Source organism: Rutilus rutilus, assembly GCF_951802725.1.
Source record: "Rutilus rutilus genome assembly, chromosome: 11".
Taxonomy (NCBI): domain Eukaryota; kingdom Metazoa; phylum Chordata; class Actinopteri; order Cypriniformes; family Leuciscidae; genus Rutilus; species Rutilus rutilus.
The window spans coordinates 42,809,036-42,828,746 of NC_140216.1; the positions used below are offsets into that span (position 1 = coordinate 42,809,036).

The 19,711-nt window shown below is 43.1% G+C and overlaps 1 protein-coding gene across 1 annotated transcript; it reads left to right on the top strand.

Moving 5' to 3' along the window:
* Positions 1 to 1,753: 1,753 nt before the first annotated feature.
* Positions 1,754 to 19,093, top strand: LOC311300180 (NLR family CARD domain-containing protein 3-like; the record flags this gene model as incomplete). Its single annotated transcript, XM_084424313.1, has 12 exons — positions 1,754 to 1,803; positions 2,138 to 2,254; positions 2,740 to 2,856; positions 6,426 to 6,536; positions 10,093 to 11,865; positions 12,039 to 12,212; positions 12,529 to 12,702; positions 14,513 to 14,686; positions 14,923 to 15,096; positions 17,107 to 17,280; positions 17,519 to 17,692; positions 18,229 to 19,093. 12 exons carry the CDS (start codon positions 1,754 to 1,756, stop codon positions 18,233 to 18,235), a joined length of 3,219 nt encoding a protein of 1,072 aa, XP_084280439.1. The 3' UTR covers positions 18,236 to 19,093.
* Between the last annotated feature and the right edge of the window lie 618 nt (positions 19,094 to 19,711).

The window sequence follows — 19,711 nt, forward strand, 5'->3', positions numbered from 1 at the left end:
AGTTTATTTCTTGGTTTTGTGACAGTTCTGACACTCCTGTATTGTCTTGTCTCTGTGTGACACTTCTGTATTTTCTTGTCTCGCGAGTGTGCTCTAGCCGTGCGCTCTTTTCTGAGTGCCTTGTTTTTTTGTTCAGGCGTTCGGATTTTGGCACTCATGTCTAGTTCGGTTTCGGTCCAGTGTCGGGGTTCGAGCCCTCCATGTCTTGTTTCTCTTGTTTACATTTTACATTTACATTTATTCATTTAGCTGACGCTTTTTATCCAAAGCGACTTACAATTGCTATATATGTCAGAGGTCGCACGCCTCTGGAGCAACTAGGGATTAAGTGTCTTGCTCAGGGACACATTGGTGTCTCACAGTGGATTCGAACCCGGGTCTCTCACACCAAAGGCATGTGTCTTATCCATTGCGCCACACCACCCCTGTGAGCGCGCGGAGTGTGTGTTCATTCACTCGCTGTGTGATCTTGTCTTGTGTGTTTTGTGCGCACTTGGTTTATATTTCTTTGACTAGGCGCTCTTGTGTTGTCATGTTCTGTGTAGCACGCGGTTTTGTTTGGGACCATGTCTATGTTCCACAGCCCTATGTTCCCACAGCCTTATGTATCCCCATTTCTCCCAATTTGGTAGTCACTTACACTAACCCTAACCCTAACCCTAACATACCTAAACCTACCCCTCACAGGAGGGAGACTTGTCTGGGATGTTATTGGGCTATCCCTGTAGCACAAGCACTAAAACCTACCCTTCATAGGGGACTAGGGCTTAATTAGTTAACATACCTAAACCTACCCCTCACTTGGCGCTTCCTGCTTAACTAAGTTCGGGGGACGGGGGGGTTAAATGAGAGAACATAGGACTGTGGGAACATAGGGCTGTGGGAACATATGGTTGTGGGAACATAGGACCTAATTTAAAAAATTTTCAGTAAAAAAAGAATTCTTAGAAATGTGGGAACATAGGGCTGTGGGAACATAGGGCTGACCCCTTTTGGGGACACTGGCCACATGCTTTCATGTAGAGATGTTTTGTGTGAACACACAGTCTGTAAATGCTCATGCGTGTTCGTGTTATGTGTGGTGAGAACACACAGCTCGTGAGTTTTTCTCATAGTTGTGTGCTTGTTATGTTTAGTGTGAGCACATGGCTTGTTATGTTTAGTGTGAGCACATGGCTTGTCATGTATGTTTCCTTGTGCCTTGTGTTGATTGTCTAACCCCGCCCATCTTGTTACCTGATTGATTCATTTGCCCCACTGTCTTCCCTCTTACCTGCCTTGTTTGCCATCCTATTTATTCTCCTTTTGTTTGCAGTCCTTTGCTGGTTTGTATGATTGTATGATTCTAGTCGTGTGCCTTGCCTGGTCCTTTCCTGACAGTCCTGACAGACTCATTTCTTCCTGCAATTGAGTCCTCGCTTCATCCCTCAACCCCGACAAATATTTGAGGCTTCAGTGGAAGAACATTAAACTCTAGTGTTACAAACTTCCCAGTCTGTTCAGCCGAGATATTTCAGTTTTAAACACACAGATGTTGATTCAGATGATACCCGTTCTGAACATTCATTAACATGATTGAAAATCACATTAAACCAGGAGTGAAATGTTGATAATTACTGATCAGAAATCGGATTAGTTTTGTCTCCCTAAACACACTGAAGAAAATGTCAAATGAAATGTATTGTATTTGAGTGTGTGTGAATGAGTGTTTCTGATCTCTTACCCGAGCAGCTCCATGAAGACTGAATGAATCATGGACGACACACACACATTCAGACATGGAGACTTTTCTCCAGGATTCAGGTACTTCAATCTTCATTTGATCTTAATGTTATAGAAGACTCATTTTCTGCACATAACAGGGTGTTGTGTGTGTTTGCCAGGGTTGGTATAGTGATCTGTTGTCTCTATCATATTCTGGTGCCGGGATATACAGTAGCTGGAGCCACTCAGGGTCTTTAAACACTGTCCAGAGACACACAGATACAGTAGACAGCTAGATGATATATGACATTATCCTTGGACAGTCTCATCACTCTTCAACATACTGTCTTAATAGACAACCTTCTTATGTGGAATTTATTTTCATATTTCAACCAAATTGATTCTTGTCTCTATTATCTCTATTCTGTTAAAGTCAATTTAAGGGTGACAGATCAATCTCACCAGAGCCCAGCTGTGTGTCCATGAAGAGTGAAGCGTCTATGACGGAGCCAATACAATTGAAGGGAAAACACACATCAACGGATCTGAGGTACAACATTTTTGTTTAGACAAACAGAGAGACCACAGACACACACAAATAATGCATGTATGGCAAAATTATGCAAATATCCACTTGTTATCAAAATACAGAAATGGGTGATGATATTGTGTAAGCATGTATAACTCAGAGACTCAGACTATTATAAAGCGCTGCAATAGCAGGAGTCGAGCACAGGATCAGGTCTTCTCTCACAGCTGATCCAGAGCTTCAGTCCTGATGTTTCACTAACATCTACTGACCCACAAAACACTGATAATCTGGACCAGAACAATACTGACAAACTCAACCAAACCAGATTCGACCAAACTAAACACAACTACATCACTTATTGTGAAACAAGCACAACAACAGATTAAAAACCAGTGGTAAAAGATAGGTGGATGGATTTATTCTCTATGTGAGGTTTATCTACATGTACTGTAATATAATCTAAGAATTCTTATCTCTGTTCTTTTGTCTCTATTCTATTGAAGTCAAAACCAGAGGGAGAAATCATTCTCACCGGAGTCCAGCTGTGTGTCCATGAAGAGTGACTGGTCTATGACGGAGCCGGTGAAGTTCGAGGGAAAACACACATCAAGTGTTCTGAGGTACAACATTTTTGTTTAGACAGACAGAGAGACCACAGACACACACAAATAATGCATGTATGGCAAAACTTGTCAGATATCCACTTATTATCAAAATACAAAAATGGGTGATGATATTGTGTAATCATGTATAACTCAGTGACTCCACTCACACTATTATAAAGCGCTGCAATAGCAGGAGTCGAGCACAGGATCAGGTCTCCTCTCACAGCTGATCCAGAGCTCCAGTCGAAGTAGGGATCCGGAGGGCAGAGGTTGAGCTGAAGTGACCTGGTGTGAAGGTGGTGCGATGTCCAACCCAGACGGAGCCGACATACTGAAGGTGAACGCCCCAGGGTCGCTGTTGTTGGTGGAAGGAGCGTAAGCGTAGGAGTCAGGGCATCAGGTCAAGGTGGAGTGGAACGATGGATGGTGAAGCTGCCTCGCACACCTGGTCATACACGTGTTGCTCAGGCTCCGTGGCAATGTTTAGCTTGGTCGCTCATAATGGCGCTGGCTCAAATGTTGCGGCGGAGTCTCTTACGTTGCCTGCGCTGGTCTCTTGCTGCCGACCCACTCCACAAAATCCTCAAAAATCTCCCCCGAGGTCATTTCCCAGACAACTGCTCCTTAGTAGGGGTGTTTAGGCAGTCATCAGAGAAGTTTGATAGACCGAGGGTGGTTCCAGCTGTTGGAAACTTTATTCCTTCATCGAAGCAAGACCAGGAGGCTTGGGTTGTATCTTTTAAGCAGAAGAGATCTATTCTTCCAAGTCTGTAGTTCATCAAGTCTAATCTAAATACAGTATTCATGGTAGTTATACACATTCAAAGAGAGGAGGGATTACATAGAGGCGGAGACTCTGAATAAAGCATGTTTAGAAAACACACCCTAGACTGAGGGTGTGACTAATCAGCTCCAGTTCCAAGAGCCATCCAAGACAAAAGGGTGATAGTCTCACCTATCGAGAGGTGGAGACACTCTAAACAAAGTGTGTAAATTAGGTATGCAAGTTTAGACTGCCTGCCCCAGACTGAGAGAATCAACATAACAGTCATTGCTAATCCAATCACCTGCTCCTCGTCCTCCATGATTTTGCACAGGGTCTGTGCAAGAAGGCTCACTGGGGGAAACGCATTCCGTCGGTCAGGGAGAAGAACAGCTGGCTTTGTGACATGTCCGGGGAAGCAAACAGATCTACCTGTGTGGCCCCGAAGTGCCTGCAAATCAGCTGGACCACCTGGGGATGGAGTCGCCATTCTCCTGGAAGTGTAAACTGTCGTGACAGCTCTTCGGCTGCATGATTGAGCACGCCTGGGATGTGAATGGCACAAAGCAACCTCAGATGCTTCTGATTTCATAGGAGGAGATGGCGGGCGAGTTGCAACATGCGACAGGACCACCTTGTCGGTTGATGTACGCAACGATCGCAGAGCTGTCCGTACGTACCAGTACATGCATGCCACGAAGGCACCTTAAAGTGGCTCAGTAAAAGATGTACTGCTAGCAACTCGAGGCAGTTGACATGCCAGTGCAGTTGGGACCCCGTCCACAGACCCGAAACTACGTGTACCTGTACGTGGCCCCCCAGCCGGTGACAGAAGCATCTGTGAAAACCACAGCATGCCTGGACACTTGTTCTAGAGGAACCTGCCCGTAGAAACGAAGGGTCCGACAACAGGCTTCAGTCGGGCCGCTGTTTTGCGTTTGAACGAGTTCAACACTGACTGGATGCACTCTTCTGTGAGGCGAGATAGGGGAGTTAAGGAACCGATTTTTGTCGGCCTCCTGCATACCTGCCAGGTTCAGCCAGAGATGGCATTCCTGGACCACCATGGTGGACATTACTTGAACCAGGCGTGCAGTGACTTTTGTCACTCTTAAGGTGAGTTCGTTTGCTGTGCGCAGTTCCTACATTCAACCTGGGTCAAGACCACCCTTGTGCATCTCCATGAGTGCTTTGGCCTGGTAGACCTGCAGGAGCGCCATGGCATACAGGGCAGAGGCAGCTTCCCCACAGGCTCTGTAAGCCTTGCCTGCGAGAGCAGAAGAGAAGTTGCAGGCCCAGGAGGGGAGACGCGGATTAAGTGTTAGCGGTCTTAGGATACAGCTGCTCCACTAGGAGGATATCCACGTACCCCTTAGCTGCGCCTCCGTCGAAGGTGGTGAGGGGGGTAAGAGGCAACAGGCTGGTTTCGGGCATTTATGGTTGCCGTCCACGACCTAGTCACCTCATCTTGCCCTTCAGAAAAGAAAAGCACTGGGGCGGGGTGCTAAGAACCAGCATGGGCTGCCCCAAGAAACCAATCGTCCAGCCGTGAGGAGATGGACTCGGCGGGGAAACCAACACTGTAACCCTCAGATCACCAATGCTATTAGCTGAAGTAGCCCTCATCTGATGGCCACCAAAAGCTGCCTCAGCATGCTGAATCCCCAAACATGCGAGACAACGATCGTGACTGTCAACCGGAGCCAAATAGTCACCGCATCCAGAAACACACGGGCGGAATGTCATCTTGAAAAAGACGCACTCTCACACCCGTGTTTGCTCTTTTAGAAGGATTTACTTCTCTTAGTGCTGAAGCGCACAGGGGGATGTCAGCGGCCAACAACAGGAATGATAGTGCAGCCCGCTGATGCACTCAACTGATCACCGCTGCAGCGCGCCGTGTACACCAACATTGCGAGAGAAGAACTCTTTCAAAGAGCTCTCGAACAGATTCAGTCGAAGTTATAATGTAGAGCAGAACCATCCACAAGCTCGGCTCTGAAGCAAAATGCAAAGATGCATTGCACCTGCTGCTCATTATATTCCCACGCTGCGTGATAGAAGCAGCTGGCGCATTTATCGCATTTCAATGTGCATTGGCTCGTTTAGTTTCTCTCGAAGTAGATTAGTCTCTCTGTGAAGATCCCATTTCTGTCAGTCTCCTCCGATGTGCGTTGCAGTGACCGACTGAAAGGGAACTATAGCCACATGTTCCCTATAACATGCCACAGTTATAATATAAATCTTTAGTAAAAACTCTATTGTCTACAGATGATCTATTATAAATTCTACAAGTTAGTAAAAATTTACCACAATACAATAGAAGGTGATAAATTCTAGTAAAGGCGGTCATGAGTAGTTTAAAATACTTTCTAATGTATGTTGGTGCAGGATTATGTTTTCTCCTCTTTTCATCAGTCTTTTCAGTTTATGTGGCAGTTTTAGATTACGTTTGACTTTTATCATCAGTGTCGCAATATGAACGGCTTGCCTCGCACAAATTTTAGCACACTTTTGGAGCGCGCTGGTGAACACGACACGCATGCTCAATTAAATAAATGTCATATTGTGCAGATAATTGGTCTGTTCAGCTTGTATGGGGACTTAGTGCTTACAAAAGCTCAGAACGTGAGATGTATATAATTCATTAATAGCCTGAGTTATGTTTCCATTAACCATAGTATAACCATAGTATAACCTTTTTTGGTTATTGGGGTGTTACATCCACCACCGCCACCCTCACCCGCAAATTAAGCCTCTGTGTACTGTAATACAATTTAAGAATTCTTATCTCTATTCTTTTGTTTCTATTCTATTAAAGTCAAAGCCACAGGGAGAAATCAAACTTGTCCAGCTGTGTGTCCATTAAGAGTGACACGTCTATAGAAGAGCAAGTGAAATTTAAGGGAAGAGACACATCAACTGATCTAAGGTACAACATTTCATAGATAGATAGATAGATAGATAGATAGGTCTCTATGTGAGGTTTATTTACATGTAAAATTATGTGTCAAATCAACCAGAGATTCCCTGGAAATTATTTTTATTATGTTAATGTTTTTCAGAAGAAAGACAAATATAGTTATGAAAGCAAAAAAATATATAAAATGCCATGAACAAATATTTACTGCAGTAACGTCTAGGTTACGACTGTAACCTCTGTTCCCTGAGAACAGGGAACGAGACACTGCGTCGATTGACGCTTTGGGGGAACACCTCAGGCATGACAGGTGTCTGAAATCACTATCAAATCATGGCAATCCTATTAACAGTAGTATATAAGGGCGCCTTGCACATATGACAATCACCTTTTCGTCTGAAGGGACTGTTTGGCAGACAGGCCCTGAGGCATGGCGAAAGACGCAGTGTCTCGTTCCCTGTTCTCAGGGAACAGAGGTTACAGTCTTAACCTAGACGTTCCCTTTCGAAAGGGAACTCGCACTGCGTTGATTGACGCTTTGGGGAACGATATACCAATGCCACCATGCTAAGGGGAGTGCATGCCCATAGGCAGTGACAACTGTCAGAATCAGCAAATTTAAATGAAATGCCAGAACCACTCTCCCTCAGGTTACACTGGGCTGTCAGTGACAGCATTCCCTACGGTCATAGCCCAAGCTATATGCTTCACAGGAAAACCTCCATAAACAAGGCCTACCTGGGCCTGCTCAAGGGCCTAGGACCACAGCTTCAGGTTAGAAGGGGTCCCTTCTAGGGAATGTGGCTAGGGAACCCAAAGGAACCCCCGTCAGTGGCAAATCTTATTGGCTGATCATAATCAGGGCTCACCTCAGAGAGCCCCACTGAAGCCAATTGCCTGATTGGCCAGTAAATTTAACAGCCGATCACCCCATGTTGGGGCTCAGGGTCAGGGAGGCCTGCTAAGGCCAGTCATGACCGTCAACAATGGTGACTGTGTACCCCGTCACTCGAAACTCACTTTGAGGATTGAGAGGCCTACTAGGCCTGAAACACCAGTGCTGTCAGCCATTTACCCATTCTGCTGGGGACTCGCCTTCAGGGAGGCATGGTAGGGTACTAGCCGATAGCAAGTCTATTATGCTAGGAACACAACATTGTTGGGAACCAAACCATACCAACACAAATATTGGAGCCACCCACAGGAGGCCTCTTGAGGCTGGCTACCTGGCGGCTATAATGTATGTCCCACAATGTAGGGGACTCTCTTCCGAAGAGGCCTGTAAAGGCCTACTACTCGTCAGTGAGTTTACTACCCGAACTACCAAGGCCAATCACCTGGCCTAAAAGGCCCTTTTTGGGGGCTGCCCTTCAAGGAGGCCTGCTTGACAGTGCAGCCTTCATTGGCAGATAAGCTGTTTACACAGTGCCTACAGAATCTTGGTACCTAATCACATTGCCCATGGCAGTGTACTCAGCAAAAATGCAACACTCTTTAAGCAAGGGGAGTACAACAAATGCCACCCTGCCTCAATGGAGACCCCAGATTCATGGGCGTCAGCTCATGGTAATGCTCTATATCGACAACCAAAAAGAAGTGAAGGTTAGAAGATCCCTCTCGACCCGAGCTGAGAGTGGAGTACTCAGAACTACCCTGTGTCAACAGAGGAGTACCAACCACGTGCCCCTGAGAGTTCATCCACCTGCCAGTGGCTCTAGGGGTGACAGAATTTTTTCTGCGCTCAGCCTAGGGGAGTGGGGCTTGCTTGCAAGCCAACCACCTTCAACCCAACACTTGAGCAGTGGCTCAGCGAGCTGAGTGGAGCCTACTCTGGCGCCCCAAATCCATATGCCAGCTCTGCATGGCGGGGTCGGACAAACCAAAAACTATTTCTTCGAAGAGAGAAAGACGGCCTGACCCTGCCCAAAAAGACCCATTGCACTGGGAAGGCATTTTTGAAGGCCTAGGTCTTTATCAATCAAGTCTCTACACCAACCTGCATTACTCTTCTTAGAGAGGCTGACATCTAGGGATGCAAGAAAAACCCAAACTCGCATAGTGAGGGGCCACAGGCAGAAATGCATTAGCAGAACGCCTTACCATCCCTAGTACAGCCTAGGCCAGCAACTGAGGCGGCCCTGGTGAGGGATCCATACGATCTATCCGAAGCTCCAGCGTCAGTCTCTAGAAAACTCTATATATTCTTTAAAGAATTTTTTTTAGAGGAGACAAACTTCTCTACCCTGAGCCCGAGGGCTATCAGATGTAAAATAAATAACCATTTCCATTCTTTCTTAGAATGATGTTCTGCCTCTTAGCACTCTGCTAACATTCCAGTAAGAATGAGCGGCGGCCTCAAAATGCTCTCATAATTAGAGGAAGCCCAAGGTGTTACAGTTGAGCGGTTACAGAATGAGCGGTGGCACACCCCATAAGTTCACAAAAGGGAAGCCAGCACATACTCACACATGAAGCCCATATGACTGGTGCTTCTCTCTATCGTTCTAGCCACCTAACGGGGGACTTCAGGGCCCTAATAATACCAATTTTACCTTACCTTACCAGTGACATGACCCCATATCTCTACACAGAAAACGAGGGTCTGTAGAGAAATACATTTTTGTGTTAGTTGAACACAAAAAATGAGAATAAGACCTACTCAACTAGCCTGCGGCGTGCAAAGTGAAGACTCACCAAACAATTATTTTTGAACATGGGGTCTACCACCATGCCTGAAAGAGGCACTCTTACTAACCAAGCCAAGGCAGGCCAACAGAACATAGTTTACCACTCATCATGGGCCCAGCCTCAGGCCTGATTTAAGAAGCACCTGAGAGTCGTGGAAGAGAGGAGAGGGCTAAAATATAATTACGCCCTCAGGGGAGGTGATCCATCACCGATGCTGACTGTGTTTGTGCTGGATCACCTCCCTCAGATCCTTCTTCTTGCGGGAGTCGCGTCTCTTCTGTGACCTACTCCTCCACGGAGGGGGTGCTCGAGAGGCGACGCTGGCTCTCTGTCCCTGTCTACGGTCCTCGGGCTGTAACGGGCCAGGCCCTCCCGCCTGTCTGGGGTTGGACACGGATCTGAAAGACTGAGTTTCGAACTTTGTTTCGAGCTCTAGATCTTTGGTGCAGGGCAGCTCAGCAACCGATTGCTGTTAAATTTTACTAATAGATCTACCAATCTCTGTGTCGTTTTGACCCCCCTCTACAAAATAGTGAATTACTCAGCCAAATTAAATGTCATGGATGAATATTTCTTTTATTTATGACTTTCTTTAACCACAAAAATAACTCGATATGAACATGTTTGTCCTCTGGTTGAGGAGACACGGAATGACTCTATATGAATTTCTCCCTCTGTTTTCTCTACTCAATTGTATTGTCTCTGTTCTGTCCATGTTTGTCCATAATTAGTGAACAGTCTATGGAAACTCGAGGAACATTTAGGGGAAGACAAATGTCGTCTAATCTGATGTACAACATTTCTGTCATAAAGATGTTTTACTATCACTTTTACTTTTATACTTTAATTTATGTTGTAATCTAATCATTTATTCTTTCAGTCTTGATGCTCAACTGGTCCAAAGCACATTTCTGCAGCAATCCAATCTGCTGCAGAAGTTTCAGTGTCTGTATGAAGGAACAGCAAAGCAGGGAAACCCAACACTCCTGAATGAGATCTACACAGAGCTCTACATCACAGAGAGTGAAAGTGGATATATCAATAATGAGCATGAAGTGATACAGATTGAGACAAAATCCAGGAGAGCAGCAACAGAGAACACACCGATCAAATGCAATGACATCTTTAGATCTTTACCTGGACAATACAAACCCATCAGAACTGTGCTGACAAAGGGAGTCGCTGGCATTGGAAAAACAGTCTCTGTGCAGAAGTTCATTGTGGACTGGGCTGAAGGGAAAGAGAATCAGGACATCCAGCTCATATTTCCACTTCCTTTCAGAGAGCTCAACTTGATGAAGGACAAGACACTCAGTCTTTCAGATCTTCTCCATGTCTTTTTCCATAAAACACAACAAACTGAAATTTTAAGTGATGAATATAAAGTGTTGTTCATCTTTGATGGTCTGGATGAGTCTCGTCTGTCTCTGAACTTTAAGAGTGAAGTGAAACTGTGTGATATATCTGAATCAGCCTCAGTGGACGAGCTGCTGATGAACCTCATTGTGGGGAATCTGCTTCCCTCTGCTCTCATCTGGATCACCTCCAGACCAGCAGCAGCTCATCTCGTCCCCTCTGAGTGTGTCCATCGAGTGACAGAGGTACGAGGCTTCAATGAGCCACAAAAGGAGGAATACTTCAGGAAGAGAATCAGTGATCAGAGTCTGGCCAATACAATAATCACACACCTGAAGTCATCAAGGAGCCTCCACATCATGTGCCACATCCCAGTGTTCTGCTGGATCTCAGCCACTGTTCTAGAGAAGATGTTGAGTGAAGCAGAGAGAGGAGAGATTCCCAAGACTCTCACTCAAATGTACACACACTTCCTGACCATTCAGACCAATATCAAACATGAGAAGGACTATAAGAAGAGAGTGAAAGATGAAGACATGATTCTCAAACTGGGGAAACTGGCTTTCCAGCAGCTTGTGAAAGGCAACCTGATCTTCTATGAGGAAGACCTGAGAGAGTGTGGCATTGATGTGACAGAAGCATCAGTGTACTCAGGATTGTGCACTCATATCTTCAGAGAGGAGTTGGGCTTGTATCAGGGGAAAGTCTTTTGCTTTGTTCACCTGAGCATCCAAGAACATCTAGCAGCTGTATTTGTGCACCGCTCCTTAACAAACAACTGCATAAATATCATGAAAGACCTTGCTTGGGTGTCATTTAATCCATTGCCTGGCCTGCATCAGAAAGCTGTGGATGAGGCTTTACAGAGTAAGAATGGACATCTAGACCTTTTCCTGCGTTTCCTTCTGGGTCTCTCATTGGAGTCCAATCAGACTCTCTTACGGGAACTACTGACACAGACTGGAAGCTGCTCCTACAACAAAGAGGAAACAGTTCAGTACATCAAACAGAAGATCAGGGAGAATCGCTCTCCAGAGAGATCCATCAATCTGTTCCACTGTCTGAATGAACTGGGTGAGGATTCACTGATGCAGGAGATCCAAGATTATCTGAAATCTGGAAAAATAGGAAAAACCAAACTCTCCTCTTCACAGTGGTCAGCTCTGGTTTATGTGTTGCTGACATCAGAGCAGAAGATGGAGGTTTTTAATCTAAAACAGTTTATTGGAGCACAAAATACAGCAGATGAAGTTCTTCAGAAGCTGCTGCCTGTGGTTAAAGAATCCAGATCAGTTCAGTAAGTCACACTAAAAACAATCATTAAACTGATAAAACATGATCACATTTACGAGTTTAGCATGTGCTTTCGTACCTAAGCAGTATCGTAAAAGGAGAAATTCATATATATATCATATAATTTATCAGTGTTTCCTAAACAGAGAGACTGAAGAGTGTCATTGTTCTCTACAGGTTGAGGTATTGTGGTGTTAGGGATGAAGGTTGTGCTGCTCTGACTTCAGCTCTGAGATCAAACCCCTCACACCTGAGAGAACTGGATCTGTCATTAAATAAAGTAGGAGATTTTGGACTCAAGCAGCTTTCTGATCTACTGCAGGATCCTCACTGTAAACTGGAAATATTCAGGTAAGATTTGATAAAAGTCTCAACGTTGTCTGTTTTTCTCCTGTGGTAAATAACGAATGATATAAAAAAATTTAACATAGAACAAAGTTTACCATCAAGTAACAGAAAAGGATGTTTAATCTTCATTGGATTCTTTCTAAAGCTTCTGAGGTAATTTTACTTTTGATAGTTTTTACAAGTCAAAAACATGATTGGATGATGTGAAGAGGTGATAACTGCTTTCATATACAAATAAGTTAAGGAGAAATTCATATCATATCGTTTATAGCAGTGTTTCCTGAACTGAGAGACTGAAGAGTGTCATTGTTCTCTACAGGTTGAGTAATTGTGGTGTTAGGGATGAAGGTTGTGCTGCTCTGACTTCAGCTCTGAGATCAAACCCCTCACACCTGAGAGAACTGGACCTTTCTGAGAATAAAGTAGGAGATTTTGGAGTCAATCAGCTTTCTGATCTACTGCAGGATCCTCTCTGTAAACTGGAAATACTTGGGTAAGTTTGTATAAAATGTTGCATATGGTAAATAATGATTGTCATACCAAAAATCCACTGTGAAATTACTAATGGGACTTTTGCTTTTATTTTAACTAGATTCTTTTCAATGTGTCTGACATCATTTTACAATATTAATGATAGTATAAACATTAATGGATGATGTAAAGAAGTGACAACGGTGTTCATATACAGATTTTTGGGAACTTGCATAAAAAATGAATATTCGGTTACACTATATTTTGTGACGGTATTTGGCCTTACAAGATTGAGTTCGGGCGCCAGGGGTAAAAACCACCACAATTATTTAATTAATCCCTCATACTACACATAAGGGTTGACAATCATTTATGAAATGACAGACCAAGGAACCACAAGAAAATTGAGAGTAATTAAGTTTTCTATTCAAATTCCTTTCCAGTCATATTACCACTCAATACATCAAGACTTCAATTAAAAAAAAAAGAAATAAACGAAAGAAAAAAAAACTAATTAATCAAACACCTATTAATTTCAGGCCCAGAAACAATACCTTTTAATTACCTCACAACAATACATGAATGACAGATAAATCAAATAAATAACTCATAATTAACTGCAATGCAAAAAGCATTTACCTTTTAATTACCTCACAACAATAAATGAATATCAAATAATTAGTGTAATTAACTGCAATGCAAAAAACATTTACCTTTTAATTACCTCACAACAATAAATGAATATCAAATAATTCATGTAATTAACTGCAATGCAAAAAACATTTACCTTTTAATTACCTCACAACAATAAATGCATCAAAATACAACACAGCAGCCGCATAAAAGGAAAACGAACATAAGGAAAAAACGTTTGCTTACCATGTCACTCATAAAACTACTGGGCCTGAAATGCAATTCGTTACATCAAACAATTTTTACAAAAAATAATTCGGCAACTCAAGCGCCAAAAATAAACCCCAAAAGAAAACCCTCCCTACACCAAAACCTCCTCAAAACATACTACCTATAATGCCCTAAATTAGCGTCTAAACCACAACATACTGGATTGGAACAAGCTCTCTCTCAAACGCTCCATTTACCCACAAAACACCGAATCGCTCTAAACAACTTCCAAATGATTTACAAATTTCAATGAGGGAAACATATTCCTCAAAATTTGAATCGTAAACATTCAAACAGGAAAAGACCGCAGCATTAACACAATCGATGCCACGCGGGTCACAACAATACTCACAAGCCATCCGCCAGCCATGACCGAAACGACCCGCACCTGACAACAAAGGCCAGCGAGCGCGCGCGCAAGAGAGAGAGAGAGAGACGCAATCACACTTCCTTAAATAACTTCCCACCTGGTTCCCCGGATATACGCCCAACAGCGCCATCCCCAGTACGGAATAGGAAAAACACATTGACGACTGTCACAATTTTAAGGTGTCATTGTTACACTGTAATTATATATTTAGGTAATGAGTAATATTAAGCAACTACATGTACTTACTATAGGGTTAGGGTAGGGTTAGGATTTGGTTTTGGGTTAGTTGCATGTAATTATGCATAATATACTGTTATTACTATGGTAGGTACATGTAACATATGTAACAAGCACACTGTTAAATAAAGTGTTATAGAATATTCTTGCAATTTTTATGATATGGAAACTAACCCGCTCAAGCAGTTTGTAGAAGAGGGTCTGAACCTTAGACTGGACCTGTTAATGGTGCCGTGGATTAAGTGTCTGATTGTGAAGTTCCTGTTTATCTGAGCTGTAGATCCTGAACTGAGAGACTGAAGAGTGTCATTGTTCTCTACAGGTTGTGGGATTGTGGTGTTACAGATGAAGGTTGTGCTGCTCTGACTTCAGCTCTGAGATCAAACCCCTTACACCTGAGAAAACTGGATCTGACTGCAAATAAAGTAGGAGATTCTGGAGTCAAGCAGCTTTCTGATCTATTGCAGGATCCTCGTTGTAAACTGGAAATACTCGGGTAAGATTATATAAAAGTCTCAGCGTCATCTGTTTTTTTTGTGATGAAGAATGAATGATAAACAAAAATAATATATACAAAAAAAGTTTACCATCAAGTAACAACAATGTTAATGTCAATAGTAATGACAACTGCTTTCATTTACAAATCTGTTGAGGAGAAATTCATATATATCATATAATTTATATCAGTGTTTCCTGAACTGAGAGACTGAAGAGTGTCATTGTTCTCTACAGGTTGAGTGATTGTGGTGTTACAGATGAAGGTTGTGCTGCTCTGACTTCAGCTCTGAGATCAAACCCCTCACACCTGAGAGAACTGGATCTGTCATGGAATAAAGTAGGAGATTCTGGAGTCAAGCAGCTTTCTGATCTACTGCAGGATCCTCACTGTAAACTGGAAATACTCAGGTAAGATTGTGTAAAATGTCTCATATGGTAAATAATGAATGTCAAACCAAAAAATCTACTGTGAAATTACTAATAGGACTGTTGCTTTTATTTTCATTAGATACTTTCCAATGTGTCTGACTGTCACATATTGTCTGCACCTGTGCTCGTTTGGCCCTGATTAGTTTACCTTCTACACCTGTGTCTAGTTAATTTCCTCCTGTGTATTTATACTCCCTGTTCTGTTCAGTCCTTTGTCGGTTCTCATTTGTGTCTAACATGGTTGTGTCTTTCTGCCTGAGTTAGTTTAAATAAACACTGTTAATACCCTCATCGTCGTCTTGTGCCTTCAATGACCACCTACAGCATACCAGAAGAACCGACCTCTCAAAACGAGAAAGAAAATGATGGACTCACCAGCACTCCTTCTCCTGCCAGAAAACCATGAGTGGCTTGGGTACCTGGCCTGGGGGCTCCGGAACAGAACCATCACCTTCACAGCCAGCGAGCCCAAGGTGCCCACTGAGAACATCAAGGCCCCGGAGTTGACGCAGGCAGGTCAGTCCACCTCAGAGCCAGGAGCGGACCTGGACCTAATAGACCTGTGGTCCGCCGATCCTATTCCCACCCAATTCCCCACCCTCACATCTTAATCGTCTTCTTCGCCGGTCCCGTCCGTAAACCTGCAGCCTGTATCCCTGCCTGACCTCCTAGTCCCGTCTCCATCGCTGGTCACGGCCAGTCCCTTGGATCCGTCGGCACCACTGGTGTGGTCCAGCTCCTCGGCTCTGCCTCTGCCACTCACTCCGTGCGGCTCATCCTCTGCGCCTCGGGCTTCCCCTCCACCAGCTTGGAGTGAGGCCGAACCCCCGGCTGCACCTCGGGCCTCCAGGCCCATGCCTCCACCTCTGCCTGTCAGCTAACCACCATCACCTCGACTCACCGCTCCCTCATCGCCTCCTCGGCTAGTCTGCCCGGAAGCTCCGCTGGGCTCCCTCGTCTCTCCAGGTCAGCCTCCGGAGGTCGACGCCCAGCTTCCGCATCGGACTTCCGGGATTCCGGCTACGCCTACACCCTGCACCCCTACAGCTTCATAGGACTCCTTCCTTCCTCCGACCTCCCCGTCATCCTCGCTCACCACATCATCACCCCGGTCATCCAAGTCCTTGTCATCGCTCAGTCCGAGTCAGCAGCTCAGCGCCAGCCCTCCAAGCCTGCGATGTTGCCCTGGTCCGTCAGCCTCTCTGTTCCGCCAGTTCCTCTGCCACTCACCATGGTTCCGCCTCCGCCGATCGGTCCCAGGGTTCCGTCCGCCCCCTCTGTCAAGACTCCTCCCTGGTTCCTCCCACCGTCAGCTCCACCATGGTCAACAATTCCACCGACTCCTCCTCATCACCATCCGTCACCAGCTCCACACCCTCAGCCGATGCCTCAACCCTTTTTTTCTCTATATATTTTTTTCTTCTCTTGTTGTCATTACGGCGCGAGGATGCGCCTATCCGAGGGGGCGTTATGTCACATATTGTCTGCACCTGTGCTCGTTTGTCCCTGATTAGTTTACCTTCTACACCTGTGTCTAGTTAGTTTCTTCCTGTGTATTTATACTCCCTGTTCTGTTCAGTCCTTTGTCGGTTCTCGTTTGTGTTTAACGTGGTTGTGTCTTCCTGTCTGAGTTAAATAAACACTGTTAATACCGTCATCGTTGTCTTGTGCCTTCAACGACCACCTACAGCGTTACACTGACATAATTTTACAATATTAATGATAGTATAAACATGACTGGATGATGTAAAGATGTGACACTCGTGTTCATATAAAGAAATGCTGATGATTTTTGGGTACTTGCATAAAAAATTAATATTCTTGCTATTTTTATGATATGGAAAATAACCCCCTCAAGCAGCATGTAGAAGCGGGTCTGAAACTCAGACTGGACTTGTTAATGGTGCCGTGGATTAAGTCTCTCTTTCTGGTTGTGAAGTTCCTGAGCTGTAGATCCTTATCCGAGAGATTGTCATTTGTTCTCTACAGGTTGAGTGATTGTGGTGTTACAGATGAAGGTTGTGCTGCTCTGACTTCAGCTCTGAGATCAAACCCCTCACACCTGAGAAAACTGGATCTGTCATGGAATAAAGTAGGAGATTTTGGAGTCAAGCAGCTTTCTGATCTACTGCAGGATCCTCACTGTAAACTGGAGATACTCAGGTAAGCTTTTATAAAAGTCTCAACGGCGTCTGGGTTTTTTTCTGTGGTGAATAATGAATGATATACAAAAATAACATTATACAAAAAGTATACCATCAAGTAACAACAATGTCAATATCAATAGTAATGACAACTGCTTTCATGTACAAATCTGTTGAGGATAAATTCATATATATCATATCATTTATATCAGTGTTTCCTGAACTGAGAGACTGAAGAGTGTCATTGTTCTCTACAGGTTGATGGATTGTGGTGTTACAGATGAAGGTTGTGCTGATCTGACTTCAGCTCTGAGATCAAACCCCTTACACCTGAGAGAACTTAGTCTCTCATGGAATGAACTAAGAGACTCAGATGTGAAGCTGCTCTCTGATCTGAAGGAGGATCCACATTATAAACTGGAGACACTTGAGTGAGTAGTGATGATTAAAACTTTTCATATTTTAATTGAAAGTTAATTTTGTTTCTTCTTAGTTTACTTTCCTTGTGATGGTGAATTTCACACTATAAACATGTTTAATAAGAGTTTGATTCATTTATTTTTTATAATTGGTTTTAGCAACAATTAAATATCAAGTTTCTTTTTATTTCAAACAATTCAATATTTTACTTTCATCATGGTCTTTTTATCCCTAAATGATGTATTTTGAGAGAATGTCAATTGCAATAGAAGATAATGGTAAATATTTATCACTAGTTTCTTTATCATAAATAAAACTGGGCCAATGACATAGAAAGAGGACAGTCATACTGGATTATAGATAAGGGTCAAGGGTCATCATTCATGGTGACTTAGATGCAAAATCAAACAGCTTTAACAATCATGTATCACAATATTATATTATAATTAATCTCTCAGTTTATCATCTAAGTTGTTTATTTTAGTTCTTTTAAAGTTGATAATGCAATAATGTCGCACACATTTGACTGTCTTTGTTTTACTTACAGGTTTTAGATGTTAGTCTGACCTTCTCTGGATCAGCTGATGGTGAATAAAGAGCCACTACAGACACAATCACATTCAACAGAATCAACAGACACAAACCCACAGTGATCATCACACATACATGTGTTTGTGTAACTTTCCAGAATGATCCAATCCTTCATCCAAAGTCAAAGTCAAACAAGGAAACCTTCAACCAGATGGAACCAGATTCTGAATGTTCAGATCCAATCTGACTTCTGACCTGTAATGCCTGAATCATAATCATACACTGTTTGCTCGTTGGCCAGAGGAGAACTGAGGGACTGAGTCTGGTTTCTGCAAAGGTTTTCTTCTCCATTCTGTCACTGACAGAGTTTGAGTTCCTGCCACTGTCGCCTCTGGCTTTCTTAGTTGAGGACACTTAATATTCAACAATATTATTGATATTGAGTTGATTGACTGAGTCTGGTTTCTGCCAAGGTTTTCTTCTCCATTCTGTCACTGATGGAGTTTGAGTTCCTGCCACTGTCGCCTCTGGCTTTCTTAGTTGAGGACACTTAATATTCAACAATATTATTGATCTCCTGCATTGACACCATTATATGAGAACTGAACTGAGCTGGACGATGACATCACTGTTTTCTCCAGAGCAGCTATATAGATTAAGACTATAGATATAGACTAAATTTATAACTTTTTTATAACAGAAATGAATCAACACTGAACTTACTTAAGGTGGACTATGACATTATTTTCTTCTAGATCTGCTGTACAGCCTAAACAAACTTTGTTGCATTATTTTTCTGTTATCACTGTAAAGCTTCTTTAAAACAATCTGTATTGTAAAAAGCACTATATAAATAAAATGACATATATACTGGCAAATGCTCTACTACAAACATCTCCATATATAATATTTATTTAATGACTTAATTTTTGAGTAATTCAGCCTTTGATTATAGTAACATTCACAAGGGTATCATCTATTGAATTTTATTTCTTTTTCATTTAAAGGAATGATGCATTTGCCACTTTTAATTTATTTTTATTTTTTAAATTACAAACACAGTTGATGAAATATACGACCTATAATGAGCATTGCTAACGCACTGTTCCTCAATTATTTTGTTATATGGTAGGGGGCGCTATTACACATCCTCTGAATAGTATTAAATCTCATGAACATAACACAGGAGAAGAAGCTGAAACGAGTGATAGAAGCATTGCTGATGCACATGTAAAATAACACAACCTTCAAACATTAAACGGCATGTAAATCAAAACCTAATGCCTAATGTTACGTAATGAAATGTCGACCCAGGACGAGCTTTATGACTGGGAAGGTTTGAGGTAGTGATGGCGAAGTGAAACTTTCTGAACCAGCGCAGCTTTCAACACAATTATATCAGAAAAAGTTAATTTCTCAAAGCTTTTCAAATCAGAGCTCGACGAGAACCTCTGCTGGTGAAAGCGAAGGAAAGCGCTGTCTTGCAAAATGTTTCACAA